This window comes from Coregonus lavaretus (genome assembly GCF_964263955.1).
Source record: "Coregonus lavaretus genome assembly, chromosome: 28".
Classification (NCBI taxonomy): Eukaryota; Metazoa; Chordata; class Actinopteri; order Salmoniformes; family Salmonidae; genus Coregonus; species Coregonus lavaretus.
In genome coordinates, this window is record NC_140015.1 from 33,140,813 (window position 1) to 33,155,287 (window position 14,475).

At 45.2% G+C, this 14,475-nt stretch overlaps 1 protein-coding gene across 1 annotated transcript in view; it reads right to left on the reverse strand.

Annotated features, from left to right (window-relative positions):
• Positions 1-14,475, reverse strand: part of LOC311104526 (histone lysine acetyltransferase CREBBP-like) — a 74,572-nt gene that overhangs the window by 50,138 nt on the left and 9,959 nt on the right. The window contains exon 2 of the mRNA XM_084146389.1: positions 1,237-1,802. Coding sequence (XP_084002515.1) covers positions 1,237-1,802 — 566 coding nt within the window. The remainder of the gene's footprint in view (positions 1-1,236; positions 1,803-14,475) is intronic.

Sequence of the window (14,475 nt, forward strand, 5' to 3'; positions counted from 1 at the left end):
GAAATTCCAAGAACTTTGAACGTTTCTTCAAGTGCAGTCGCAAAAACCATCAAGCGCTATGATGAAACTGGCTCTCATGAGGACTGCCACAGGAAAGGAAGTACACAGAGTTACCTCTGCTGGATAAGTTCATTAGAGAGTTACCAGCCTTAGAAATTGTAGCCCAAATAAATGCTTCAAAGTTCATGTAACAGACACATCTCACCATCAACTGTTCAGAGGGGACTGTGTGAATCAGGCCTTCATGGTCGAATTGCTGCAAAGAAACCACTACTAAAGGACACCAATAAGAAGAAGACTTGCTTGGGCCAAGAAACACAAGCAATGGACATTAGACCGGTGGAAATATGTCCTTTGGTCTGATGAGTCCAAATGTGAGATTTTTGGTTCCAACCGCTGTGTCTTTGTGAAACGCAGAGTAGGTGAACGGATGATCTCCGCATGTGTGGTTCCCACCGTGAAGCATGGAGGAGGTGGTGTGGGGTGCTTTGCTGGTGACACTGTCTGTGATTTATTTAGAATTCAAGGCACACTTAACCAGCATGGCTACCACAGCATTCTGCAGCGATTCGCCATTCCATCTGGTTTGCACTTAGTAGGACTATCATTTATTTTTCAACAGGACAATGACCCGACACACCTCCAGGCTGTGTAAGGGCTATTTGACCAAGAAGGAGAGTGATGGAGTGCTGCATCAGATGACCTGGCCTCCACAATCACCCGTCCTCAACCCAATTGAGATGGTTTGGAATGAGTTGGACCGCAGAGTGAAGGAAAAGCAGCCAACAAGTGCTCAGCATATGTGGGCACTCCTTCAAGACTTTTGGAAAAGCATTCCAGGTGAAGCTGGTTGACAGAATGCCAAGCGTGTTCAAAGCTGTCAAGGCAAAGGGTGGCTACTTTGAAGAATCTCAAATATAAAATATATTTTGATTCGTTTAACACTTTTTTGGTTACGACATGATTCCATGTGTGTTATTTCATAGTTTTGATGACTAGTTTTTACAATGTAGAATTCTACAATAGTAGAAATAAAGAAAGACCCTTGAATGAGCAGGTGTCCAAACTTTTGACTGGCACTGTATATAAATAAATAATTGACAAGATGTATTTACCCCAGTTTTACAATCACAAATCATACGGCAAGGCAATGAGTTTTCCTGGCCAGACTAGTAAATACCCTAGGTCCCTAGTGAAGCCAGACCGTAAACAGACAGTACATGCACCAACACTCACCTTATTCATGTTGCCAGCCTGCTGGGTGTTCATGGTGTTGTGAGCTCCCATCTGCCCTCCTCCCTGAGCCAGAGTCTCAGCCAGCACACTGCTGCCTCCCGGCCCTGCGCCCCCCCCAGCATCCTGCATGGCCTGGACCTGATACTGCTGCAGCCCCAGCCTGCCCCGTCCCGCCGGCCCCAGGGCCCCGTTCATCACCTGGCCCGGCATCCCGTGTCCCTGGCTGTTCATCATAGCCTGGTTGAAGCCCGCCATGGAGCCGTTGCCTTGTTGTCCGCTGGTGGGGCTTCCTTTCTGGGCTTGGTTGGGCGAGCCCTGGCCCATGGGGCCTTTCCCCATCATGGGGCCCATGCCGCCGGGCCCAGCACTGCCCGCCCTCAGGAGCTCCGACAGCTGCTTGTGCTTGGCAGCAGCGTCGGGGACCATGGAGCCCAGGCCCCGGGGACCTCCTCCAGGCACTCCTCCTCCCCCGCCATTGGAGGACATGCCCATCAAGCCACCCAAGTCCCCATTTGGGATCAGCTCGTCCGGGAGGTCATTCTCCAGGTCGAACAGCGACACCAGGTCTAATGGAAGAAAAACATAAAGTTTAGGTGGTGTCTTTCTACGCCTGTTCTCTCAGTAACTTTCAGTCATGATTTGCCTGTTGTTGTGCTTGTTTGACAAGACAAACAGTCCCCAGAAGTTAAAGACTGCAGTGTCAAAATCAAATTGTTGCTGTCAACATTAAGCGAAAGTACCCACAGAACAGTATCCAATTCACAGGTTGTCAAAACAGCAGTCAGAGTGAGATAAAGGCTTTAGTCAGTTTACTATCAGCCTGTCTGACAGTGTTTAGCCTGGCTGTCAAAGTTAGCAATTCTCCAAACATAGTCCAGGAACAGAACGGACGACAGCACAATACACACTCTTACTGAAAGTCACATTTAGTAATGACACTATAGTACTGATGAACACGAAAGACACTCGCATAACCTACACAGCCAGACACACACTGTCCCAGCTGCTGGAGATGCTAGCTTAAGCTACCCCTTCCTCTTCTCTCCGCTGCTGGATTGGGGCCCAAATGCTAATGTAGGACTGAAGAACTGCAGTCTGCTTGGAAGCTGTGCCGAGACATGTGTGCGTTTCTGCTCACCGTCTCTGGGTTCCCCTGTTCACTGCATAGAGCTCCCTGGCCAATTCCTAAAAATAGCCTAGCCGTGTACCAGGGTTCTCATTAGGAAAATGCGGTGCCTGACATTTGACCGGCAGCATTTTAAATTTAATGAAAATTTTACAAATTTACCGGACCCATATGCATTGGGTGCGTAACTCGATTAGGGCGTCCACCCATGGTGCGCAGAATGACAGAAATCAGAACCTTGTAAATACGGAATGTAGGATGGGACATAAACCTAACAACTTCAATTACTAATTTCTCTTAACAGGAGGGGAAAAAAACATCAAATTCGCTGAGAATACAATTACATAGGATGAAGCAATAGTCCGAGCCGCAGCTCCATACTACTTGTCAGACAGAGAACTGATACTACACTGCTCAAAAAAATAAAGGGAACACTTAAACAACACAATGTAACGCCAAGTCAATCACACTTCTGTGAAATCAAACTGTCCACTTAGGAAGCAACACTGATTGACAATACATTTCACATGCTGTTGTGCAAATGGAATAGACAACAGGTGGAAATTATAGGCAATTAGCAAGACACCCCCAATAAAGGACTGGTTTTGCAGGTGGTGACCACAGACCACTTCTCAGTTCCTATGCTTCCTGGCTGATGTTTTGGTCACTTTTGAATGCTGGCGGTGCTTTCACTCTAGTGGTAGCATGAGACGGAGTCTACAACCCACACAAGTGGCTCAGGTAGTGCAGCTCATCCAGGATGGCACATCAATGCGAGCTGTGGCAAGAAGGTTTGCTGTGTCTGTCAGCGTAGTGTCCAGAGCATGGAGGCGCTACCAGGAGACAGGTCAGTACATCAGGAGACGTGGAGGAGGCCGTAGGAGGGCAACAACCCAGCAGCAGGACTGCTACCTCCGCCTTTGTGCAAGGAGGAGCAGGAGGAGCACTGCCAGAGCCCTGCAAAATGACCTCCAGCAGGCCACAAATGTGCACGTGTCTGCTCAAACGGTCAGAAACAGACTCCATGAGGGTGGTATGAGGGCCCGACGTCCACAGGTGGGGGTTGTGCTTACAGCCCAACACCGTGCAGGACGTTTGGCATTTGCCAGAGAACACCAAGATTGGCAAATTCGCCACTGGCGCCCTGTGCTCTTCACAGATGAAAGCAGGTTCACACTGAGCACGTGACAGAGTCTGGAGACGCCGTGGTAAACACAATACTCTCAAATGACATCAGTTTGACCGGTTGTAAAGAAAAAGAAAGCTGTGAAAACGACCCAAAGTGTTTCTGATAAGATTTAAGTTCGGCTTCGATGCATATTTTATGTGGTTCAAATACTATCAGCTTTTATGATGAAGACAACACTTCTACAGATTGTCTCTAACTGAGCATTGCATTCTCTCAAGACGCAGAATGAAATAAATCATATTTCTCCACCAAATTTTGCCTACATTTGGTATATAATTGGACTACAAGAAATGCTTAATTCTGCAGGAGTTATTACTAAGGCTATAGATGTCACGATTTCGGCCGAGGCTGCTCCTCCTCCTGGTTCGGGCAGGCTTCGGCGGTCGTCGTCCCCGGAGTACTAGCTGCCACCGATCTATGTTTCATGTTCGTTTGGTTTTGTCTTGATGTTGTACACCTGTGTCTTGTTAGTCCTCGTTAGTGTCCTATTTAGTTCTCGTTGTGTGTGTTTGTCTTTGTGTGTGATTGCTCTTCTGTTTTGTGTTGGAGCTACGTACTTCCCTCCAGTGTTTTGGAGAGGTTTTTCGCACATGTTAGTGCGCCGTTTGTTTGACGCCTGTGTGCGCCGTTATTTCGCCTTCGGGCTTATTGTGCTTATTTTCTACGTGAATATTGCACTAAAGTCTTTTGGACTGAGCTTCTGCGTCCTGCGCTTGATTCATGCACCACACCCACCTTCAGCACCCCTTGACAATAGACCTATTCGCACGGGACTAGTATTACTAGAGAACGTTAGTTATGTATTTATTACACCAGAATGACCGTTATTCCAGAGGACGATTTGGACGGGATACGTTTTTTCCAAACTGCACTGCCCCCTGTAATTCACACACACAGTTGAAGTCAGAAGTTTACATACACCTTAGCCAAATACATTTAAACTCAGTTTTTCACAATTCCTGACATTTAATCCTAGTAAAAATTCCCTGTCTTAGGTCAGTTAGGATCACCACTTTATTTTAAGAATGTGAAATGTCAGAATAATAGTAGAGATAATGACTTATTTCAGCTTTTATTTATTTCATCACATTCTCAGTGGGTCAGAAGTTTACATACACTCAATTAGTATTTGGTAGCATTGCCTTGAAATTGTTTAACTTGGGTCAAACGTTTCGGGTAGCCTTCCACAAGCTTCCCACAATAAGTTGGGTGAATTTTGGCCCATTCCTCCTGACAGAGCTGGTGTAACTGAGTCAGGTTTGTAGGCTTCCTTGCTCGCACACGCTTTTTCAGTTCTGCCCACAAAATTTTCTATAGGATTGAGGTCAGGGCTTTGTGATGGCCACTCCAATACCTTGACTTTGTTGTCCTTAAGCCATTTTGCCACAACTTTGGAAGTATGCTTGGGATCATTGTCCATTTGGAAGACCCATTTGCGACCAAGCTTTAACTTCCTGACTGATGTCTTGAGATGTTGCCTCAATATATCCACATAATTTTCCTTCCTCATGATGCCATCTATTTTGTGAAGTGCACCAGTCCCTCCTGCAGCAAAGCACCCCCACAGCATGATACTGCCACCCCTGTGCTTCACGGTTGGGATGGTGTTCATCGGCTTGCAACCTCCCCCCTTTTTCCTCCAAACATAAGGATGGTCATTATGGCCAAACAGTTCTATTTTTGTTTCATCAGACCAGAGGACATTTCTCAAAAAGGTATGATCTTTGTCCCCCATGTGCAGTTGCAAACCGTAGTATGGCTTTTATGGCGGTTTTGAAGCAGTGGCTTCTTCCTTGCTGAGCGGCCTTTTGGATTGTGTCGATATAGGACTTGTTTTACTGTGGATATACAGTGGGGAGAACAAGTATTTGATACACTGCCGATTTTGCAGGTTTTCCTACTTACAAAGCATGTAGACTTCTGTAATTTTTATCATAGGTACACTTCAACTGTGAGAGAAAATCCAGAAAATCACATTGTATGATTTTTTAGTAATTAATTTGCATTTTATTGCATGACATAAGTATTTGATACATCAGAAAAGCAGAACTTAATATTTGGTACAGAAACATTTGTTTGCAATTACATAAATCATATGTTTCCTGTAGGTCTTGCACACACTGCAGCAGGGATTTTGGCCCACTCCTCCATACAAACCTTCTCCAGATCCTTCAGGTTTCGGGGCTGTCGCTGGGCAATACGGACTTTCAGCTCCCTCCAAAGATTTTCTATTGGGTTCAGGTCTGGAGACTGGCTAGGCCACTCCAGGACCTTGAGATGCTTCTTACGGAGCCACTCCTTAGTTGCCCTGGCTGTGTGTTTCGGGTCGTTGTCATGCTGGAAGACCCAGCCACGACGCATCTTCAATGCTCTTACTGAGGGAAGGAGGTTGATGGCCAAGATCTTGCGATACATGGCCCCATCCATCCTCCCCTCAATACGGTGCAGTCGTCATGTCCCCTTTGCAGAAAAGCATCCCCAAAGAATGATGTTTCCACCTCCATGCTTCACGGTTGGGATGGTGTTCTTGGGGTTGTACTCATCCTTCTTCTTCCTCCAAACACGGCGAGTGGAGTTTAGACCAAAAAGCTCTATTTTTGTCTCATCAGACCACATGACCTTCTCCCATTCCTCCTCTGGATCATCCAGATGGTCATTGGCAAACTTCAGACGGGCCTGGATATGCGCTGGCTTGAGCAGGGGGACCTTGCGTGCGCTGCAGGATTTTAATCCATGATGGCGTAGTGTGTTACTAATGGTTTTCTTTGAGACTGTGGTCCCAGCTCTCTTCAGGTCATTGACCAGGTCCTGCCGTGTAGTTCTGGGCTGATCCCTCACCTTCCTCATGATCATTGATGCCCAACGAGGTGAGATCTTGCATGGAGCCCCAGACCGAGGGTGATTGACCGTCATCTTGAACTTCTTCCATTTTCTAATAATTGCGCCAACAGTTGTTGCCTTCTCACCAAGCTGCTTGCCTATTGTCCTGTAGCCCATCCCAGCCTTGTGCAGGTCTACAATTTTATCCCTGATGTCCTTACACAGCTCTCTGGTCTTGGCCATTGTGGAGAGGTTGGAGTCTGTTTGATTGAGTGTGTGGACAGGTGTCTTTTATACAGGTAACGAGTTCAAACAGGTGTAGTTAATACAGGTAATGAGTGGAGAACAGGAGGGCTTCTTAAAGAAAAACGAACAGGTCTGTGAGAGCCGGAATTCTTACTGGTTGGTAGGTGATCAAATACTTATGTCATGCAATAAAATGCAAATTAATTACTTAAAAATCATACAATGTGATTCCGTCTCTCACAGTTGAAGTGTACCTATGATAGAAATTACAGACCTCTACATGCTTTGTAAGTAGGAAAACCTGCAAAATCGTCAGTGTATCAAATACTTGTTCTCCCCACTGTAGATACTTTTGTACCTGTTTCCTCCAGCATCTTCACAAGGTCCTTTGTTGTTGTTCTGGGATTGATTTGCACTTTTCGCACCAAAGTATGTTCATCTCTAGGAGACAGAACGCGTCTCATTCCTGAGCGGTATGACGGCTGTGTGGTCCCATGGGGTTTATACTTACGTACTATTGTTTGTACAGATGAACGTGGTACCTTCAGACGTTTGGAAATTGCTCCCAAGGATGAACCAGACTTGTGGAGGTCTACACATTTTTTTCTGAGGTCTTGGCTGATTTATTTTGATTTTCCCATGATGTCAAGCAAAGAGGCACTGAGTTTGAAGGTAGGCCTTGAAATACATCCACAGGTACACCTCCAATTGACTCAAATGATGTCAATTAGCCTATCAGAAGCTTCTAATGCCATGACATAATTTCCTGGAATTTTCCAAGCTGTTTAAAGGCACAGTCAACTTAGTGTATGTAAACTTCTGACCCACTGGAATTGTGATACAGTGAATTATAAGTGAAATAATCTGTCTGTAAACAATTGTTGGAAAAATTACTTGTGTCATGCACAAAGTAGATGTCCTAACCGACTTGCCAAAACTATAGTTTGTTAACAAGAAATGTGTGGAGTGGTTGAAAAACGAGTGTATGTAAACTTCCGACTTCAACTGTGTGTATATATATATATATATATATATATATATATATATATATATATATATATATATATATATATATATATATATATATATATATATATATATATATATATATATATATATAAAATTGACAGTTATGACGGAAGCCTGGAGGTTTTTTTCTAGGCGTGAAGATATTTCAACAAGTTCAGGCGATAACAGGCTACACAGATAACTCGAGCTTGGTTCCCAAGTTTCTAAACCATCTTTGGTATAGTGTCACTATAATTTTTGAATTGAGGAAGTGTGATCATAATCATAAGGATATTTTAGCGATCCGCAGTAGAAGACGTCGTAAATGCCCCCCAGCCTACAGATGTGAGCTAAACAGCTAACAGGTTATGGATGAGAAAGTGAACTTGTTCCAAACGTTTAGCTCAGTTGTATGCTGCTTTGTGATCTATTAACAGCAACGGTTGCATTAAATAGGCGCAATATTTTTTTATGATGCATTTGCCGATCAATTCATTTGCACAAAACGTAGAAATAGTTGATACTTGTAGCCCCTTCATATACAGGCTATCCACAGCACTTAGTTCAATTTATCAAATCAGTTATTGTTTTCTTGCTCAAACCACGAGCAACAACTGTCAAACTCAGACATTTCTCTCAAAACACATGGATGTCGATTCGCACAGGACTAGTATTATCAGAGGACTTTGGATTTTGCCAAAAAACAGTAGATTATTCTGGTTAGTCGTCCAGATTTCAGTTTTAATTTAATCCATCTAAACAGTAGGCTACAGTTCCCTTGACATACCATAGGCCTATTTTAAGACCCTTCTTGTGACTGTCTAATTTGTATAACGCCTCATCACATATAACATAGCCGGCACTGCTATCATCCTCTTTTACCACCTCACCAAATATTTTCCAAACATTACTTTTCTGGCACTTCCTTCGTTTTATTTTCAACTCTCCTTTGGCAGCTTTTGTCTTATTGAATTACATTTCGACAATGTCCTTTTTGCCTCCGTGGATTCCCAAAAGCATTATTTTGTGATTGGCTGTGTAGGCAATTTTGCACGCGTACAGTTAAGCCCTAAAGTTTAGGCTTATGCACCAATCCCAGATATCCTAAAATAATTAAAGAAAAACCTTGATGTAGACTATATAAATTGCACAATAATTACATATTCATGGCTTTTTTAAGCTATTGTTTTAATGACCCTAAACCCGTCCGCCCCGCGGATATAACCGCGGGTTATGAGTCAACCCGCGCATCACTAGTCCACGTGTGATAAAGATAAATAACAACTAAAAGAAAACACGCGCCAATTTACTTCCACTAAATTATGCAAATTAACCTATACACCGATCAGCATGACCGGTCAAATGTATTTACATGGACTGGTATTTCCATCAATGAATAGGCTAAAAAGCATTATTTTGCAATGGGATTTTTGCCAAAAGCCAGCTACTACTGGCTAACGGAAACCCTGCCGCGTAGCCTATTCTCCCACCTGACCATCCCAACTCCACAGTCCCAACACATCACTGTCTCCCTGCTGTAATAACAGCTGTATACCCCAACAATAACTGTTAGATGACGATGACGTCATTGTATTTGTTAGGAAGTTCTTTGTGTGTCATACATGTTAGTAAGGGGAGAGGTTGCACTGGGTCTAAACTAATAGGCTAACAATACCATGCCTCATTAACTGGAGTTGCGCTGAAGAGGGGTTGAGTAGGTGAGGAGGTTCTCCATGGGGCCAGTTGAACCACTTCATGAGAACTCTGTTGGATCTGACAGCAGTGAAGCTATGCCTGAAATGAAAGGGCACTGAGGCCTGGTTTGTGTTCACTAGGGCACCTGGTAGCAAAACGTTTTGCAATGGATAACGAAAACAAAAACAACAAAAAACGTATTGGACAAGTTCATATTCATATAGTACCTCCCTCTTTCACTCGGTATTGGAGCGTTTTCTTCCAAGTGAACACAGCCCTGGGCTGGACTGATCAGAGCCGGAGAGTTGAGGGGAACTCAATAATAAGTATGTGCGTGTGTGTAGAAAAGGGTGACTGACATAGAAGAGCCTGGGCTATGGGCTTCCCTCCTCTCCAGTCTCCAGAGCAGCAAGGAGCATTCTTGTGGCTGGCTAGGGTCTTAGGGAGGAATGAACTCTGAGCGCTGAGTAAACAACACACACACACACACAGAGCACTAATGAGGCCTAGAGTCCAAATCACATGCTCATGTCAAGGTCCTGTACGTAAGGGTGTGTGTGTGTGTGTGTGTGTATGTGCGTGTTCAGACAAAGATTACAATGGCATGAGAGGCAAACCGTCGCACGCCAAGCGCAGTGCTTAGACTGCCAGGTTTTCAAGTTGGAGAGATCCTCCCTCTTCCAGAGTGGGAGTGCCTGAACAGTCAGGTTGCCAGGTTGTAATGGGATAGTCTGTCAGTAAGAGAGACCAGTGCTGTCAGAGAACTCTAATGAAGATTTACTGGCAGTTTAGGGGTTAAGGAGCTTGACTCTACTTAGCACCTTTATCAATTAGGCCTGCAGTCACTGAATAATAATAATAACAACAGCCATTTAGTATACACTTTTTTCCAAAGCGACATAGTCATGGGTGCATACATTTTTTACATATGGTGGTCCCGGGAATTGAACCCACGTTCCTGGCATTGCAAAAGCGCCATGCTCTACCAACTGAGCTACAGAAGACCACTGAATGGGAAGAGATATTTCTACTAGGTCTATACAATATGCACATATCCTATGAAAGCTAGCACCTGTGTCTCAGACACCATGTCCACAAGTTGCAGCAGCCAGTCCTGTTACAGAATGAGCATGTAGAGGGAGAGAGACCGAGAAATGAGAGTTCCAGAAAGAGAAAACAGCTGAAATACTATAGTACCAGCATTCTGATAGACCATTCATCCATCTGACAACCATAGCTGGAGCACTTAAAAAATAAAGAAATAAAGGTTCCATGGGCGAGAAACCAAAATCCATCCAGGAGACGGCATAATGCCAAGTGCAGCCAGGCGGGACATAAAAGGAGAACGAGTGGGAAATCCTTTGACACTTTGAGTCATCCAAAATCCTGTGAGTTCTCAAGATTCTATAACCTGAAGTGCGGCGGCTGGGCCCCGGCCATGATGATTCACCCTGGTCTTTGTTACGACTGAAGCTGAAAATTCTCTATTAGACACATTCTCCAACCTGAGTGGTAATAACAGTCAGGTCTCAGCACGCAGGCTGGCTGGCTGAGACTCTGGTCCACAGACAACACAGGCTAGAGAGAGGGAGAGACTAGTCCACAGACCGGTTAGCGAGAGGGAGAGACTAGTCCACAGACCGGTTAGAGAGAGGGAGAGACTAGTCCACAGACCGGTTAGAGAGAGGGAGAGACTAGTCCACAGACCGGTTAGAGAGAGGGAGAGACTAGTCCACAGACCGGTTAGAGAGAGGGAGAGACTAGTCCACAGACCGGTTAGAGAGAGGGAGAGACTAGTCCACAGACCGGTTAGAGAGAGGGAGAGACTAGTCCACAGACCGGTTAGAGAGAGGGAGAGACTAGTCCACAGACCGGTTAGAGAGAGGGAGAGACTAGTCCACAGACCGGTTAGCGAGAGGGAGAGACTAGTCCACAGACCGGTTAGAGAGAGGGAGAGACTAGTCCACAGACCGGTTAGAGAGAGGGAGAGACTAGTCCACAGACCGGTTAGAGAGGGAGAGACTAGTCCACAGACCGGTTAGAGAGAGGGAGAGACTAGTCCACAGACCGGTTAGAGAGGGAGAGACTAGTCCACAGACCGGTTAGCGAGAGGGAGAGACTAGTCCACAGACCGGTTAGAGAGGGAGAGACTAGTCCACAGACCGGTTAGCGAGAGGGAGAGACTAGTCCACAGACCGGTTAGCGAGAGGGAGAGACTAGTCCACAGACCGGTTAGAGAGAGGGAGAGACTCCTCAGCCACAGCTCCATTAAAACACCTGAGCCCCAGCCATACTCCACTGAAAGGCTTTCTTTGCCTTGCCTACTGATCTGCCTGGAGACTCAAGCCGGGTTAGAATGAGACACTCCTCTCCTCTAGTTCAGCTCCACGGAAACTGTTACAGTCAGTCTCTCTCAGCCTTGTTGCGTATGACAGAAGACATTCTCTCTCAGCCTTGTTGCGTATGACAGAAGACATTCTCTCTCAGCCTTGTTGCGTATGACAGAAGACATTCTCTCTCAGCCTTGTTGCGTATGACAGCAGACAGTCTACCTCAGCCTTGTTGCGTATGACGGCAGACAGTCTACCTCAGCCTTGTTGCGTATGACAGCAGACAGTCTAGTGAAGCCAAGCCTGAAATGAGAGGCCTCAAATGGATTGCTCTGAGCAGGAGAGTTGAGAAGAACTCAGTGTGTGTGTGTGTGTACCTGCCAATATCCCTCTGTATCATCCCTTCTGATGGACCCTGACTCGCCCCTAGACTGGCACTGACCTTAGGGCAGTTTGGCATTCCCCCCAGCTACGGTTAGAATTTGGAGAGGGTAAACTGTTCCTATCTGTGCCTAAGGGGCCAGGCAACTCCTTCCTCTAGCTCCTGACAGCCGACTCAGGCAGCGGAGGGGAAGGGAGAAAAAGGCATCGATCGTGGCGCCAATGGGACTGATTAGATTTAAAGGTTCAGACTACACACAGCCGGGAGAATTTAGCATGCAGCCGCCACCACTGCCGCCACAGCAGCGTACGCTTGAATGGCCAATTAGCTGCTGGCGGCGTAGCATTCAGAGCCGGTCAAAGGGGACGGAGCAAAGTGAGTCTCCAAGCCTAGATAAGACCTTGCCTTCACACACAGGCGTGCACGCACACACACACGGTTCTCCCAAATGGTACCAGGCAAGGGGGGATAAACACTGTGCAATTAGTGCCGTGTGTTACCAATACCTCAACCATATACAGCTCTTAGCTAGCCTAGCTCAGAGAGCAAACAGTGGGGCCAAGATTCTTGAGAAGAAAAAAAACTTTAGCCTAATATTTTTAAACATCCATCTTCAAGTTTTAGCCTACTGCAAATAAAAACCACCTGATTTGACCAATGATGGTCATGGATTTGATTTGTATATTTCTTCCATGCATCTGACAAGTAACAAATCAATCACCAACCAGTGACTATGGTCAGAATCTCAGAGATACTGGGACCTTTATGTGTCAGTTAAAAGACAACGAGACACGGTGGAGGGAGACACAGAGAGCGAGAGAGAGCAAGAGAAATGGAGAGCGAGAGACATGGAGAGAGAGAAACAGCTCATTTATCCGGACACCTACACCTCACCAGTCTGGTACGCTTCCCAAAAGAAACTTTAAAATCACATTTAATGCCACATTGCTAAAATGGAGGGGGGAGATCAGTCGCCCCAGTTTGTTTGTTCAGCTTTGATTGGAGAGAGACTGTGGTGTAAAAACGTTAATACTGCGCTTTATAAGAGTGAGGTGTGATGACTTCAAGATGTGGAGAATTAGTGGCGCGCTGCACTTGTAAACATGGGCTGCACTCCGCAATCCATTTGCTGCATCGCCTTTATGAACAAACCACAGCCAGCCATTCAAAGAAAAACAAGGGGAGAACCATCCGAGACACGGTTAAACTAAGCAGTCTTTGAGAGGAGGTCTGAGCTGCAGAGGTGACCGGGGTGTTTTTTCTCCCGCAGCCCTTTTACAGACAGACTCAGAGGTTTAAATGAAAAATGCCCCCGCTGATCGGCAAAATCCTGCCTGTCTCACATCAGAGAGTATATTAGCACCCTGCAGACCAAGAGTGTTCAGAGGATAACAGAGGGGTGGGGAGGGAGAGGTAAGGAGGGGTGAGGGAGAGGTGAGGAGGTGTAAGGGGAGATGAGGGAAGAGGTGAAACAGGGAGTGAGAGACTTGGGCGGTATACCAATGGTATGATTTTAAGCACAAATGTTTATTTTTGGTCACAAAAATTCAATTGAGCCAGTTACAAAGAGCACATGGAGCAAACGTGACAAATTCACTGGGGTCAAGTTAACGCAGGATTCTGCGTTTTTCATGCAGAAAAGGAAAGATAAAACGCAGAAAGAAATATCTTGCTACGTTTTGTAAACACAAATCTAAAATAATTCTTACTGTAAATTCTTCTCAGCTTTAGTCAGGGTTCGCTCCAAATCATGAATGTAAAAGGACTAATTTCATGCTTCAGTTGCACTTCTCCACTTGGATGAAATATCTTTGCTCTCATCATTGGATCACCAGTTGCTCTCTGACTGATGTGTAGGCTACTTTTCTCTGGTACTTTCCGGTAGCAAGTTAAAATGCAAGATTAACTTCAAGCAAAACATCAGGAAGTGTACAGTGGGGAAAAAAAGTTTTTAGTCAGCCACCAATTGTGCAAGTTCTCCCACTTAATAAGATGAGAGAGGCCTGTAATTTTCATCATAGGTACACGTCAACTATGACAGACAAATTGAGGAAAAAAAATCCAGAAAATCACATTGTAGGATTTTTAATGAATTGATTTGCAAATTATGGTGGAAAATAAGTATTTGGTCACCTACAAACAAGCAAGATCTGGCTCTCACAGACCTGTAACTTCTTCTTTAAGAGGCTCCTCTGTCCTCCACTCGTTACCTGTATTAATGGCACCTGTTTGAACTTGTTATCAGTATAAAAGACACCTGTCCACAACCTCAAACAGTCACACTCCAAACTCCACTATTGCCAAGACCAAAGAGCTGTCAAAGGACACCAGAAACAAAATTGTAGACCTGCACCAGGCTGGGAAGACTGAATCTGCAATAGGTAAGCAGCTTGGTTTGAAGAAATCAACTGTGGGAGCAATTATTAGGAAATGGAAGACATAC